The following is a 16,968-nucleotide window of genomic DNA, read 5'->3' as shown; positions in this document are numbered from 1 at the left end:
ACAACAATCTCGCCAACTTTTAAAATGACACTGACATTTGAGATGAGGTTACAGAAACTGCAAATTTTATTTAAGCTCCAACATTTTCCACGTTTCACCAGTATAAATAATACAGCAATCAATTTATCATTTCATCATCACAGATAAAATGACCCAACTGTTAATTCACGACGTCAATTTGCAGGCCGACCCAGAATGCTAATTCACCCTGGGGCGCCCGTGGGAATGTCTAATGGGTTTTTAGAACGCTTCTGGATTTATGAGTAAATTAAGTCTGTTGCCGACATTAATTGAAGAGACGTTGCTCAGCAAAATAATGAGTTTTTGTTCTACAACATAAATTAAACAAAGTTAAACCTCAAATGTCAACTCTGAAACCTTTATATCATTCATTAGCAGCATATTTCAGCACACAAAGGTGTCACTCATAAATCCAGTTCTTACTAGGTTTTAGGCCTCAAACTGAGTAGATAATTTCTATTTTTAATAAAACAGACACTGAGGTTCATTCCACAACAAACATGTATCTTTTAGTGCATTGTGAATTTTAGAGAGACCTCATGTTTTTCCAAACCTGTAAGACCTTCTTTCATCTTCAGAACACAAATTAAGATATTTATGATGAATTCCAAGAGCTTTCTGACACTGTATAGACAGCAACTGCACTACTAGCTTCATAAAATTATGGTTGTCCTACTATTTTAACAATGTTCTTACTACCATTCTGGGCCTTGAACGTGTCAGTTGCATTGCAGTCTATGCAGGGTCCGAAAGCTCTTGGATTTCATCAAGAATTTGTGAACGAAGGTCTTACGGGTTTGGAACGAAATGAGTAATTAATGAAAAAAAATGTCATTTTTGAGTAAATTATTCCTTTAAATCTCCATTCAAAGTATTGTGATGGAGATGCGAGCATCTTTGAGTTTTAGAGCAGGATGAAGCGTGTGAGACCTCCGCCTCGGACTTCCCTCAGACGCTGGCAGTGGCGCAGCATGTTCAACATGCCTACAAACCGTTTGTCCACCTTCAGTTGGGCGAACTCTCTGATGTCTTGCTCCACAATGAAAAACTGACCTGCAGGAGACAAAACGAGTTGATGGATGACCTCTTTCAGCCCATAAAAGCTTATTAAATACCAGACCAGGATAAATGGCCTTAGTTATCCGGGCACTTATACCAGTTCATGCGCCGGTGACGTTAATAGTTTTCTGGAGCAAACAGTAGACTCTCAATTCTCGGTATGACAGGATTGTTAATACATGATGGACTATAGTGCTAAATGAGGTCAAATAAGCCTTTGACCAGCGGCTCTGGATGAGACAGACAGATAAAACCGTGATACCCTTGGTGTCCTTTGTTTCTTGGTCTTTAAAACGCTGGTGGAGTGTGCGGGACACGTTGTTCAGGGTTTTGACTGGCTGATGGACGATCTTGTATTTTGACGTCACAGCTGTGTTGATGCTTTGCACCGCTGCGTTCAGCTGGTCGTAGGTCACGCGGCCTTTCATGTACCTGTGGAAGATGAAAAAACGGGCTTGAATTTTAGCAAACATTTAAAACTAAACCTCATTGCAACTGTTCTCTGGAATACGTGATTCTGATTGGTTAAAGGTTGTATCAGCGATTTCTAGCCTGAAACATAAAGTGTCAAATTCAGCTGACCTTTTTATCACGATCTGCTCGCTGCCTGCCCCATAAATTGTCTGTGAAAAAACCGCGTCTCTCTGGTCAGCCTAGGGTCCGAGATATGCCAAAAAAACAATCGGCACTACCAACCTTTCCACAGATCAACAAACAGTGTTCCAACCAATCACCGTCAGGGGTTTGGTGTTGTGGACTTTCGCTCTGCCTCCCTCACATCCCAGCACCAGTAGGAAAGTCCACAACACCAAACCCCTGACGCTGATTGGTTGGAACACTGTTTGTTTATCTGTGGAAAGGTTGGTAGTGCCGATTGTTTTTTTGGCATATCTCAGACCCTAGGCTGACCAGAGAGACGCGTTTTTTTCACAGACAACTTATGGGGCAGGCAGCGAGCGGATCGTGAAGAAAGGTCAGCTGAAATTGACACTTTATGTTTTAGGCTAGAAATCGCTGATACAACCTTTAAGCATGGCGTTCCTGTATTAAAACCTAGTGAGCTCTACTTTGTTAACTACTTTCCATAATTTTTGTTACTTTGTAAGTTGAGCTCTACGAGTTATCGTTAAAAGATCACGATCTCGATTCAAACATCCATGCAATCTTATTTCTAAATGACAAGGATTCGTCTGTGTCTATTAAAACCTTTGACAAAGTCATATTGGAACATTCAAATCTGCCGCTGACAGACAAAGCAGTTATCATTTTAGGTAAGAAACCGCTTCACAAACAGTCTTTTCAACCACACAGTGTTATTTCTTACAGTCTTACAATCATTCATATTATCACAGAAGTACTGGGATACAAGTTTATAGTTCGGATATAAACACTGATGTTTATAGTAGCAATCAAAATGGAGAAAATCATCTTTTAAAAGTAATTTTTACTTCAACTTGTTTCGCCAATAGGTGGCGACAAGTGATTTAAATGTATTTATTTGTCATGAATCACTTATTCAAGAGATTTGCTCAAAAACGCCGATTCATTCAGTAATGGAAAAAATAAAGCATTTATAAGTAAGGCTGCAAAATGATTAATCGTGATTAATCACACTCAAAATAAAAACTTGTTTACATACTATTTTGTGTGTGTACTGTGTATATTTATTATGTATATATAAATACATACATATATAAGTATATAATAAAAAATTACGTGACCCTGGACCACAAAACCAGTCATAAGTGTAAATTTGTAGAAATTGAGATTCTTATGTCGTCTGAAAGCTGAGTAAATAAGCTTTCCATTGATGTATTGTTTGTTAAAATAGGACAATGTTTGTCTGAGATACAACTATTTGAAAACCTCTGAGGGTGCAAAAAAATCTAAATATTGATAAAATCGCCTTAAAAGGTGTCCAAATGAAGTTCTTAGCAATACATATTACTAATCAAAAATCAAGTTTTTATATATTTATGGTAGAAAATTGACAAAATATCTTCATGGAACATGATCTTTACTTAATATGCTAATGATTTTTGGCATAAAAGAAAAATCGATAATTTTGACCCATACAATGTATTTTTGGCTATTGCTACAAATATACCCCAGCGACTTAAGGCTGGTTTTGTGGTCCAGGGTCACATATATGTATATATAGACTACATATTTATGCTTGTATATAATTTATATATAAATTGACATTTTTCCTTAATATATACATTTATGTGTGTAAATAATTTATATATAAACAATAAATAAGGCAAGGCAAGTTTATTTATATAGCACATTTCATACACAATGGTAATTCAAAGTGCTGTACATAAGAGGAATAGCATAAAATCATAGTCATAAAAATTTAAAATAATAATCACACAAACAGAAGAACATTTTAAATGATTTTAAAATTGATTTAAATTAATTAAAAACAGTAGGAATGGTTAACAATAACAACAATAAAAAACAGAAAAATTGATTTTAAAATTAATTTGCACAGTAAAATGATTATACATAAAATAATGCAATCTGTTCGGACGTAGCACAGTGCTCATTCAATAAAAGCACAACTAAACAGGTGAGTTTTGAGTCTGCATTTAAATGTGGCTAATGTATTAGCACATCTGATCTCTTCTGGAAGCTGATTCCAACTGTGGGCGGCATAATAGCTAAAAGCGGATTCCCCTTGTTTTGTGTGAACTCTTGATATTACTAACTTACTCGATCCTAGTGATCTGAGTTGTCTGTTAGGTTTGTATAAAGTGAGCATATTTGCAATGTATGTAGGTCCTAGGCCATTGAGTGCTTTATAAACGAGTAGAAGTACTTTAAAATCTATCCTAAACATAACTGGAAGCCAGTGTAAGGACCTGAGGACTGGTGTAATATGCTCTGATTTTCTGGTTCTAGTCAGAATCCTGGCAGCAGCGTTCTGTATGAGCTGCAGCTGTCTAATGGTCTTCTTGGGAAGGCCGGTGAGGAGACCATTACAATAGTCTACCCTGCTGGTGATAAAGGCATGAACAAGTTTCTCCAAATCTTGACGGGAAACAAAACATCTAATTCTTGCAATGTTTTTGAGATGGTAGTATGCTGATTTAGTTACTGCTTTGACATGGCTACTGAAACTGAGGTCTGACTCCAGAATCACACCCAGATTCTTGACTTGATTTTTTGTTTTTTGACCCCTAGTGTCAAGATACGCATTTACCTTATGAACTTCATCTTTGTTTCCAAATGCTATGACTTCCGTTTTCTCCCTGTTTAACTGTAAAAAGTTTTGGCACATCCAACTGTTAATTTCATCAATGCATTGGCAGAGAGAGTCAATGGGGCTGTAGTCATTTGGTGATAAGGCTAGGTAAATCTGGGTATCATCTGCATAGCTGTGATATGCTATTCGGTTCTCTCTCATTATTTGACTTAGTGGGAGCATATACAGGCTGAACAACAGCGGCCCTAGAATTGAGCCTTGTGGGACTCCGCATGTCATGGACGTCCACTTAGACTTATGTTCTCCTATACTCACATAATAGCCTCTCCCTTCTAAGTATGACCTGAACCAATTTAGAACCATCCCAGAAAGCCCGACCCAGTTTTCCAATCTATCTAAAAGAATGTTATGATCGACAGTGTCGAACGCAGCACTGAGATCTAGTAATACCAGCACTGATATTTTTCCAGAATCTGAATTTAGGCGAATATCATTTATTATCTTTATGAGCGCTGTCTCTGTGCTATGATGTTGTCTGAAGCCAGATTGGAAATGGTCCAGGTATCCATTTGAGTTTATGTAGTGATTCAGCTGATTAAAAACAACCTTTTCGATAATCTTACTTATGAACGGAAGATTTGAAATTGGTCTATAGTTGCTCAGTATGGTGTTATCAAGATTTTTCTTTTTCAGAAGGGGCTTAACAGCTGCAGTTTTCAGGGAGTTTGGAAAAGTCCCAGAAAGAAGTGAGGTGTTCACCACTTCTAAAAGATCTGCTTCTAAACAGCTAAGCACACTTTTGAAAAAAGATGTGGGAAGTGTGTCAAGGGGGCAGGTTGACGATTTGAGGTGCTTTACTGTTTCTTCCAAAATGTTGCTATCGATTTCTTCAAAAGTAGACATAATGACTTCTTTTTGAAATTGCGGTCGAAACTGTCTGATCTCTGCATAACTTGAGGGTGTGCTAATTGTCTTTCTGATATTATTGATCTTCTCAGAAAAGAAGGAAGCAAACTCATCGCACTTGCTGTCAGAGAGCAGTTCACTAGGGATCTGACTAGGGGGGTTTGTTAGTCTCTCAACGGTAGCAAAAAGAGTGCGAGTGTTGTTTAAGTTGCTGTTTATAAGGTTCGAGAAGAATGTTTGTCTAGCTTTACCTAGTTCAACATTGAAAGCATGAAGGCTGTCTTTATAGATGCTATAGTGAATTTCAAGTTTTGTCTTCCGCCACATCCGCTCAGCTTTCCTGCATTGTCTTTTCATACTCTGTACTGCTGTTGACTTTCTCCACGGTGATTTTTTGCCAGTCATCTGTCTGACCTTCACAGGTGCGATGTCATCAATGACATTCTTAACTTTTGAGTTAAAGGACTCCAGGAGAAAATCAACAGAGTCTGCAGAAATGCTTGGCATTGAAGATATAGCCTTCATAAATAGCACACTCGTGTTATCGTTAATGCATCTCTTCCTGACAGAGACTGATCTAGATTCAGTGGTAGCAGAGATCAATATATCAAAGAAAATACAGAAGTGATCAGATAGTGCAACATCCTTGATAACAGTGGATGAAATGTTTAGACCCTTACTGATGAGTAAATCAAGAGTGTGTCCACGATTGTGTGTGGGCCCATGCACATGCTGAATCAGGTCAAACGTGTTCAAAACCGTTATAATTTCTTTTGTAGTTTTGCTTTCTGCATTGTCTATGTGAACATTAAAATCCCCTGCAATAGCAAAACAGTCAAACTCTGAACAAACCATTGATAGCAGTTCTGTGAACTCTTCAACAAAGGCTGGAGAGTATTTTGGGGGCCTGTAAATAATGATAAACAGAATGCGTGGAATACCTTTCAATAAAATCCCTAGATATTCAAAAGACAAGTACTGACCAAATGACACTTGTTTGCATTCATAGACATCTTTAAATAGAGCAGCAACACCACCACCTCTTTTAACAGCTCTGCAGACATTCATGTAAGTGAAATTAGAAGGAATTGCTTCATTTAGGATTGTCGCACTGGAATTGTCTTCTAACCATGTTTCATTTAAAAACATAAAATCCAGGTTGTTTGTGGTTATAAAATCATTGATCAGAAGTGATTTATTTTTTAGTGAGCGAACATTTAAAAATGCTAGCTTGATCGCATCACTTTTTGTCTCTAGAGCAATCTTAGTTTGATGCCTAATAAGCCTCAGATTAGATGTGTGAACTGTACGATTTGAAAGAGCCTTAGACTTTCTATCACATATTAAAACAGAAATAGGGAAAGCTACAGGCACACTGGGTTCCCGCTTGTTTTGTAAACATTCCTGATTGTTTCTGCTACCGTAGCGGGGACCCGTCACATATCACTGAGGGCTGTTATCAGTTGTTTTTGGTTCACTCACAGCAGATGCAGGAGGGTTTGAGCCCTGGCGTTGTGGCAGCGGCCGGAGAGCTCTCACTGGAGGAGGAGGGTGAGCTGGGCCCACAGGCTTTGGTGGTTGTGGCGCCTGCCGTTTTTTAGTTGATAACTGGGGACTTGCAGCAAAAGAGTGGGAGAGTCTGGTTCCAGCATATACCAGTTCTTCCATTTTCTGTGAGAAGCTTAGTAGTGGAGATGCTGGAGAGAGGGATAATGTGTCTGGTGAATGGAGCTCTGGCTCTGGAGTTTCCGGTGGCTGGAATATGTTGTTGTCCTGGCTTCCCTGACTGTTTACCAGAAAGTCGTCCTTCGGTGCTGAGTCTTGGAGCTGTTGTAATACGTCACAGTCTGTCTGTGATGAGCTCTGTGGGCAGGGCTCAGCCAGGAAAGTGTCCATAAGCAGTGCTTGTTGTGGCTGCGTGGCGTTGTCAGTGTCCTTGTTGGTTATAAACACATATAGTAAACATATAGTAAACATAAACGTATAGTAAACATAAACGTTTATTTTGAATGCAGTTAATCACGATTAATCGTTTTGCAGCCTTATTTATGAGTGAGTCATTGAATCATTAATTCAAACAATTTAAAAAAATCATTTTAATTCAAATGAATTAATTTTTTTTTATTTTTATAAAATCGGGCAATTAATATTTTGTTACAGCCTCTAGTAAATTAAGTTTTTTGTGTTTATTTCAGAATCATAGGAGAATCGTATGGAAGCTTGTTTCCACCACTGAATAAAAATTTAAAAAGGTTATTGTGATTTTTTAATCTCGCATTTTTTTTTCTCAGAATTGCATAACAAACACACAATTCCAAGTTATAAAGCTAGAATTGCAAAATATGAATCACAATTCAGACTTTTTTCTTTGAATAAACTCACAATTGCGAGAAATAAAGTTGTTTGACTTGTTACAGTTAAAGATAAAATGATTAGTCCTCTAATACTGAAATATTTCATTATTTTTCAAATAATTCCCAAGTGCTGTTTAACTGAGAGAATTCTTTCAGCACTGCATTTCTAAACATAATAATTAATTTAGGAAGCTTGGAGTGTTCGTAATAGAAAAAAAATAAATAAAAAATTAACCAAGAATTTAAAAAAATCTACATTAGCCCTCTGATGTTAATAGTCAATGTTGTATCCCTTTTGCTTGATAACAGCCTTTAGTCATTTATTGTAGTTCTTAACACATTTCAGACATGTCTCCTGACGAGTTGCAGCCCATTCTTCCTTAGCAAATCTCTCAAGCTCCTCCAGATTTGTTGGTCTCCTGGCATTGACTCTGGTCTTCAGTGAGCCCCACAGATTTTGCTCATTTGGAGGTAGTTCTTCACCAGAAATAAAGTATGCTTTGGGTCGTTATCATGCTGGAAGGCAAAACGTAAAGCCAAACCACGTTTTGTTGCAGACTGCCTGAGGTTGTCTTTTATAAACCTTTTGTAGTCTTCCTTTTTCATGATTCCTTTGACGCTGAAAAGATTACCAGTTCCAAACGCACTGATACATACCAACAGCATTATACTGCCACCACCATGTCTCACTCTGGGAACGGTGTTCTTTGGGTTGAGTGCCTCTCCCTTTTTTCTCAAACATCAGCAAAATCTCTGTGGCCTAAGAACTCTAGTTTTGTCACATCTGACCAAAGGACACATTTCTAGTATGCATAATTTTTCTCCAGGTTGTCCTTCAAACGTCAGTCTAGCTTGAAGGGGTCTCTTTTTCAGAAGTAGAGTTTCCCTTGGTTGGCAACCTCAGAATCCATTCCTGTGCAGGCCTCTAGTGACTGTCTTTGTTGAGACATCAGCTAAATCATTCACTAGTGTCTTAGCAGTTGTTCTTGGGTCTTTAGAAACCTCTCTCTTTCCAAAGTTTTTGAAATCTTTCACTTCCTGCCTCTGTTCTCCACTGAGTGGGTCTCTTTAAACTTTTTGATAATACTTCTCACACCAATTCTTGACACTTGAAAAAGCTTAGATACACGTGTATATGCTTCTCTTCCTTTGTGAGCTTTAACAATACTTTTTCTCAAGTCTAAACAATTTTTTTTTGTCTTTGCCATGATGACAGTACATATTATTTCACTAGTTGTTTGCAAGATACTAATTCTTAGCTCACAGTGCAATTTAAAGGCTTAAAGGGTTTGTTTGTTAAATTAGGCAAGACAACAGTGGTTTGTCCTGTAGCTAATCAAACAAATCAGTTTTTAGGAAGGCTAATAATATTGGCCTTTTATGTTTTAAATAATTAATTTATTTCAGGCCAATTGAAATAAATAAGGCTTTCTCCAGATTAAAAATATAATAAGAAATACTGTGTTAAAATTTCCTTGCTCTGCTAAATATTACTTAAGAAATATCTGAAAAAGAACTGAAATTTCATAGGGGGCTAATAATTTGTACAAACTGTATATCTCACAATTTTTATTTCTCAGAATTGTGAGATATAACCTTGCATTTGCATGTTATAAAGTCTGACTTTTCTCAGAATAACAAGTTTATATCTCACAATTGTGTCTTTATAACTCGCAATTGCGAGTTTATAACACAATTTTGAGGAAAAAAGCCAGAATTGCAAGATATAAACTCACAATCTGACTTTTCTTCTCAGAATTGTAAGATATAAAATTGAAAATGCATGTTATTAAGTCCAATTCTGAGTTCTCAGAATTGCAAGTTTATATCTCACAATTCTGACATTATTGTAGATTTATTTCTCACAATTGTGATTTTTTTTTAATCACACAATTCAGATTTCATTTCTCAGAATTGGGAGTTTATATCACTCAATTCTGACTTTATAACTCCCAATTGCGAGTTTATATCACACAATTCTGAGAAAAAAGTCAGAATTGCAAGATGTAAACTCACAATTGCAAGTTATAAAGCCAGAATTGCAGAATATAAACTCACAATTTGGACTTTTTTCTTAGAATTGCATAATATAAACTCACAATTGCATGTTATAAAGTCCAACTTTGAGGTGGAAAAAAGACTGATGTTCTCAGAATTGCAAATTTACAATTCTGACTTTATTGCAAGTCTATTTCTCACAATTTTCAGTTTATAACTTGCTATTGTGATTTTTTAATCACACATTTAGACTTCATTTCTCAAAATTTTGAATTCATATCTCACAACTCTGACTGTTTTCTAAAAATTGCATGATATAAACTCACAACTGCGAGAAACAAAGTCAGAATTGCAAGATAAAAACTCATAATTCAGATTTTTTTCTCAGAATTGTGAGATATAAACTCACAATTGCATGTTATAAAGTTTATATCTCGCAATTGTGACTTTTTTCTTAGAATTGCAAGTTTATATCTCACAATTCAGACTTAACTCGTAATTGCGTGTTATAAAGTCCGAATTGCAAGACATAAACCCGCAATTCTGAGAAAGTCACATTTCTGAGAAAGAAAGTCTGAATTGTGAGTTTATATCTCACAATTCGGACTTTATTGCGAGTTCATTTCTCAGAATTGCGAGTTTATATCTCACAATTTTGAGAAAAAAGGTCACAACTGCAAGATGTGAACGAGGTAAAAGCTCGCAATTTTGAGTTTTTTCTCAGAATTGTGAGATATATATAATTGTGAGCAATTGCATGTTATGAAGTCCAACTTTAAGGGGGGGAAAAAAGACTGATATGTTCTCAGAATTCAGTTTATATCTAGCTATTGTCACTTTATTCTCAGAATTGCAAGTTTATATCTCACAATTCTGACTTAATACTCAATTGTGTGTTATAAAGTCAGAATTGCAAGATAGAAACTCACAATTCTGAGAAAAAAAGTCAGAATTGCGAGCTTTTACCTCTCAATTCTGACTTTGTTTCTCGTAATTGCGAGTTTATATCTTATAAAGTCCAACTTTGAGGGAAAAAAGACTGACATGTTCTAAGAATTCCATTTGCATCTCGCAATTATAACTTTTTTCTCAGAATTTACATTTATACATTTACATTTATTCATTTAGCAGACGCTTTTATCCAAAGCGACTTACAATTGGGAATACAACAAATGATTCATCCTAAGGAGGCAGATCGACATAGGAAGTGCTCAAAAATACCATATGGCAGGCGTTGTTAGATGAGTACGGGCTAGAAAGGGAAGATCAGGAAAGAGAGGAGAAGAATTTTTTTTTTTTTTTTTTTTTTTTTTCAGATAGTCAGATAGTGTCGAAAAAGATGGGTTTTCAGCAGTCGCTTGAAGACAGTAATGGAGTCAGCGTTTCGGATGGGGGTGGGAAGATCATTCCACCAGGCAGGGACATTGAAGGAGAATGTTTTGGAAAGTGATTTCGTGCCTCTCTGTGGTGGTACAATAAGGCGTCTTTCACTAGAGGATCTCAGACTTCTGGAGGGAGTGTAGATGCGTAGTAGTGAATTGCAAGTTTATATCTCACAATTCTGATTTAACTCTCACTTTTGTGTTATAAAGTCAGAATTGTAAGACATAAACTCAAAGTTGAGAAAAAGTCTGAGTTAATATCTTGCAGTTCTGAGTTTACAGCAAGTTTATTTCTCACAATTTTCAGCAATTGCAAGTTGATATCAAATAATTCTGAGTAAAAAAGTCTGAATTGCAAGAGGTAAACTCACAACTGCGAGAAAAAAGTAAGCATTGTAAGATAAACAGTCGCAATTACCTTTTTTTATTCTTTATTCAGTGCCAAAAACAAAAAAAAAAACATTATTTTCAATTCATCCAGAATCGTGGAGCTCTACGTCACAGTGTATTCTGGCATTGCCAAAATACGGTAGCCTACCATTTAAAACAGCCTTCGCACCTACAACGCTGTATAGGTAGGAGGCTCATTGGGTTTAGGAATACAGCTTATTGTTTACTGTTCTTTACTATATTTGCTCACAGAGTTTGTTTAGACAGATGTGGAAGGACTCACGGTGGTATGCTGTCAAACTCTGGGACGGTAATGAACTCCATCTCTTTGATCTGGTTGCGCTGCTGTTTCCTGGGCGGCCCCTGTTCCTGAGGGGCGGGTGGCGCATCTGTCTGCCTGCTCTGAACTGCCACCTGTCCTCCTCTGAAGACAACAAAAAGCCAAACTCATCAGTTTCCGTCAAACAGAGGCACGTTGAGGTTTTGTGCTTCTTAATGATGAAGTAAACTGAATACGGCACTATTCCCACTGTGGTATAGTTAGGAAAGAAACACAAAAAACAGGAAATACCCTTGTGGAGCTGCTTGTTGGCCTCTTTTGGGCATGTGCGGAGGGATGTTGTTTTTGAGGTGAAGAGCATCCTGTTCGTCCTCCTGGAAAAAACATTCTAGATCCTGTTGACAAGATCAATAAAAGAGAACCAAAGTAAAAATGTAGCTTTTGATCATATATGATAAAGTGTTACTAGTGAGGGGTGCTTTTGAAACACTGCTTCATGTAGCTTCAAAAACAAAGGTTCACAGAACATATCAAACTTGAGTGAACCATTTTGGAAAGCAATTGATTTTCAAAAGCTCCACATATTTTGCTAATTATTGCTGCAGCAAATAGTCAATTAGTGTCATGTTTTGGCCTGCACTAATCGGCCAGACCAGGAAAAAACATTTGGAGTACTATAGACTGCCAAAAGTTATATATATATAAAAAAATAAAAAAAAATGGAGAAGAGTGCAAAAAAATATCTGAGAAACAAATGGTGTTTGTTGTTGGCCAAACTGAACCAGGATTTCCATGGCAAGAATCTTGACAACATTTGTGTTTGTTCTTATCATTTCCGCTCAGGAAGGTGAAATATTAGGCTAATGTCTTAATTAATACTGCTTGTATGTATCTTTACCACCTATTAACTTTAGTTTGTCAAAATATTGTGCCCTTTCCTGCTTACTAAGTCCTTCTCTATAAGATTTAGCAGCTTCCACATGTTTTTTCTCCATTGTTTAGACAGCATAAATTAGCAGCACAACATATTCGGTAGTATGTTAACTGTGCAATCCATGCTGTTGTTTACATCCGAGTATCTCCAATATGGCTGCACATCAGGGTAACTGACCAAATCGTGACATAAGTGCAAACCCTCTATATTACAAATACAGATATCTATAAAATAAACATTAATGAAAATATCACACCTTCAAATGCTTTAGCAAGCCTCTCTGCTCGCCCACATATTTCTCAAAGCGATCCAGAAGTGCGTTAATGGAAGAGACTTCTTGCTCGATTTTGAGAAGTGTCCCCCGTTTGTCTGGATCTTTTGCTAAAAAATAAAATAAAAAAATAAAAATCACATTAGACATACTTAATGAATCATACCACCACTAAGGAATGCAATTCAAAATGATAAAATCTGTGAACTCATTCAATATTTTACAGTAGCAGGTAGTGATGTACCCACAATTCGACAACCAAAAATATTTTAGAAAAACTTTCATTTATTACCTGAAAATTTATCATCATAGCAAGTTCAGTTATTGTTCACATCAAGAACAATAATTATAACGATAACTATATGTGACCCTGGACCACAAAACCAGTCTTAAGTCGCTGGGGTATATTTGTAGCAATAGCCAAAAATACATAGTATGGGTCAAAATTTTTGATTTTTCTTTTATGCCAAAAATCATTAAGAAATTAAGTAAAGTTCATGTTCCATGAAGATTTTTTGTAAAATTCCTACTGTAAACATATCAAAATGTAATTTTTGATTTGTAATATGCATTGTTAAGAACCTAATTTGGACAACTTTAAAGGTGATTTTCTCAGTCTTTTTGATTTTTTTGCACCCTCAGATTTCTGATTTCAAATAGATGTATCTCGGCCAAATATTGTCCTATCCTAACAAACCATACACCAATAGAAAGCTTATTTATCGAGCTTTCATATGATGTATAAAGCTCAGTTTTGTCAAATTTAACCTTATGACTGGTTTTGTGGTCCAGGGTCACATATTAGTGTCCACCCCTATGTAGAGTAATGTTCTATTTATGATTAGCACATAATTCAGTTTTATCCTTTGCCACTTTAAATACTCAAGCTCCTTAAAGTTGGATGGATTCTGGTTGGCTATCAATAGTTATGTTTCCATTACCCTGATTTTATGTGCATTTTAAAGTATCGCATCAGAAACGAGTGATAAAAACGGCAAATTTCACGTTCGCTTGAGGTGTTTTTTTTTTCTTGTGTGAAAAAGAGATTATGCAAATAATGGGAGATAGAAATGCGTTTGCTGAATAAATTCTCTGGTGTCTTTCTGGTTCCTCCGTAACTGTTGATTACTAGGTTACCAACAGCATTGTCATCTGTTGAAAAATCTTGATGGAAACACAGCCAATTCGCTTTCTTAAAAAAAGATTTGCTTTATGTTTGGATGGAAACCCTTCTAATGTTTTTATCATTTATCAGATGGAAAAAAAATTTTTTGGATTATGATTCAAACAGTATTTCTCTGTGCCGTTATCGTTATAGTTTTGGTGTGGCCTCTGCTATTCTTTTTTCAGTTTAGAATGATTTTTAAAACTAGGCCTATCTATATCGTTACAGCTATTGTTTGTGGTGTGAACTGGCCTTACCAAGTACTCCAAAATAATGAGCGAAACTGTATTTTCGACTAGATGAAAAGTTAATTTGGGTACATCACTAGTAACGGGTATGGTGAATGTAGCATACCCACAGCTCGAAGCTCCAGGAGTCTTTTAATCATGGAAATTTTGTCGTTAATATGTTGTGTCACTTCTTCAAGCTCACGGTGATTCATTTCTAGAGAAAGAACATAAAAAGATTATTGGTCAACAAGAGCTTACATGTAAAGACAAACACCAACAGTCTAGAAACGAGCCAAATATACTTAGCAATGCCCTAGCAATCACCTAGAACACCTTCGTAACGCCGTAGCAAAGCAACCGTCCACTCCACTAGTATATTATATATGGGTCATTCTATAGAATTGGTGCAAACTGTCCCAAAACCAAAAAACACATTTAAAAAGCATTTAAGCATTCAAATCTTAGATATTTACTAAGATAATTTCATTATCTAATGAAACCCACAACAATATTTAAAATATCAGTAAGCTTAATATATATATATATATATATATATATATATATATATATATATATATATAATATTTTTATTGGGTACTTCAATTGGTGGCTGTCCCTATCCCTAACCCCTAAATTTCAACATATGAAAATTACATTAAAACATTTTTTTTTTTTATATCTTTTTGGTTTTTTTTGAGTGAAGTCAAAATATATATTTTACATTTTCTTTTTTAAATTATGAAGTTTCAGTAGTGAGATTTTTTAGGGTGTTATCCCAGAAAATTGTCACTACCGTGTCATTGTTTTGGTAGTGACAAAAGGGAACACATAATTCTTTATTTGGGGGAAATTAAAAAAATGTTAGTACAGTAATGCAATTTTTTTTTATACTTTAGTATTTTGAAGTGTTTTAGTAGTAAAATTCTGATGTGGTCGCTACCAAAACATACCGCGGTAAAGTTAGTTTGATGTTTGACATTCATTAGACATTCGATTTCATGCCAATTAAACTGTTTGCACTTGTTATGTTTTTAGCTCAAATTTACTCAGATGGGCATAAATATATGTCCTTTATGTTGCACAAGGGTTAATTTCTCAAAAAAAAAAAATAACCATATAGATTAATTAAACAATTAAACTACATGCCATTATACCATAAAACATACACTAAAATGTTCAGAAAAACACCCTTGTCAATGCACAAGACTCCGTTTTTGGAATTAGCACTTTATGGGTTTTATAATAATTTAACTTTTAATGTATGAAATAAAATTAAATTCATTAAACAACAGCACCTTTTGAGATAAAGGAATCAAATCAACTGTAAAAATCGCTAAATATTATCCCCTGTCATGCACAAGGCTTGTTTTTTCATAGTATTCCTTTATTGTTTTTATATACAGTACTACAACTGTATTTTTAATGTTCAACATACTGTACCCATTTAAATGAATTAAACTCTGACACCGTTTGAGATAAAGGAATCAAATCAACTGTACACATCTTCAAATATTATCCCGTCATGCACAAGGCTTGTTTTTTCAGAATATTCCTTTATTGTTTTTATATGCCGTGCTGAAACTGTATTTTTGATATGTTTAACATACTGTGCCTTACTGTTACTTATGTGCTGTCATGACTCACGACCAAAACATGAGATGTTTTGTAAAAAAATAAAGTATACTGAATTATCAACTAAGATGTTATGATAGCATTTGGTTCACTGTATATTCAAACTAATAAATCCTTAAGTTTGAAATCAGTTTTTAACGAAGGCTTTGTCGGTTCTTCTTTGTGTTTATTGTTGACAGACACATCTCGCGTCAACAACAGATCTAGTGACTGACAGATCGCAGAGGGAGGGGAGAGACACTACACACAGAAAACACTGTTTAACATTTCTCATACTTTCTAAATGATCTGTTACAGGCATAAAGCAAGGTCCACGAGCTCCTCATTACTATAGAACGACTGTTGACAGCCGCGTTTTAAAATACTTTTGTATTGGTCTCAAACCAACGACAGCGTTGTGAATACTTCGGCAACATTAGAAGTTAAGAAAGAACATACAATTAAAACTGATGATACTCACCTGTTTTAGAGATGTATTTATGGGATTGAACTGTATTTCAGAAAGGGATGTGAAGCCAGATCGCGCCAATGTTCAAACACACGCACGCGCAAAACGCACCGTACGATTCGTCCACGCACTTTCGTCACAGAAAGCCTCTTCAGCGTTTTTCGTGTAGTAACATTTATGACTACTTTCTGATTATTAGACTATTCAAAATATTATGTATTGTTTCTTGATTTATTATGTTGTTATGAAATCTTTTTATAAGTTCGTTTAATACGGTGCCAATGTCGTCAGATATTCACACATGCTCTGGTATGTTTTAGTGTTTTTATTTTATTTTTAAGTGCTTCTATGAGTCATTTTTAAAAAAAATATTTGCTTCGAGTTTTTATATAATTGACCCATAATGGGTGTAAAAACATTTTAATATGACAAAATATCTAAAACAAACAAACAAACAAAATCCTAAAAGGGGTTTTCACACCAAGGAACTTTTCAGTGAACAGTTCTCAAAAGATTCTTTTTCTTAGTGTGTAAGGAACGTTTAATAGTCTGAAAACACTTTTCCACTATCCACCTTTTTCTTTCCGTAAGAGTGGGCGTGGCCATTTGTAAATTTTATGGGTGTGGCTTCTGCTCTTATAAGCATCCAGCTATTTTTAGCTGTATAAAAAAAGCTCGTTTTCCTGA

At 35.6% G+C, this 16,968-nt stretch overlaps 1 protein-coding gene across 1 annotated transcript; it reads right to left on the bottom strand.

Annotated features, from left to right (window-relative positions):
- Positions 1 to 80: 80 nt before the first annotated feature.
- ska1 (spindle and kinetochore associated complex subunit 1) lies at positions 81 to 16,371 on the bottom strand. Its single transcript, XM_073830111.1, has 7 exons — positions 16,294 to 16,371; positions 14,326 to 14,415; positions 12,792 to 12,916; positions 11,893 to 11,996; positions 11,605 to 11,745; positions 1,343 to 1,512; positions 81 to 1,074 (listed from the first exon to the last, which is right to left on the bottom strand). The coding sequence occupies exons 2-7, from the start codon at positions 14,411 to 14,413 to the stop codon at positions 926 to 928; spliced, it is 777 nt and encodes a 258-aa protein (XP_073686212.1). The 5' UTR covers positions 14,414 to 14,415; positions 16,294 to 16,371; the 3' UTR covers positions 81 to 925.
- Between the last annotated feature and the right edge of the window lie 597 nt (positions 16,372 to 16,968).

The sequence above is a fragment of the Garra rufa genome, chromosome 23 (assembly GCF_049309525.1).
Source record: "Garra rufa chromosome 23, GarRuf1.0, whole genome shotgun sequence".
Taxonomy (NCBI): Eukaryota; Metazoa; Chordata; class Actinopteri; order Cypriniformes; family Cyprinidae; genus Garra; species Garra rufa.
This window is presented reverse-complemented; position numbering and strand designations above follow the sequence as displayed.

Excerpts from the sequence above, each read along its gene's own strand:
- ska1 (XM_073830111.1), bottom strand. The coding sequence starts at position 14,413 with ATGAATCACCGTGAGCTTGAAGAAGTGACACAACATATTAACGACAAA. Across the intron at positions 1,513-11,604 it reads GAGTTTGACAGCATACCACC|GTACATGAAAGGCCGCGTGA; the intron begins GTGAGTCCTTCC and ends CATCTTCCACAG. Across the intron at positions 1,075-1,342 it reads AGAAACAAAGGACACCAAGG|GTCAGTTTTTCATTGTGGAG; the intron begins GTATCACGGTTT and ends TGTCTCCTGCAG.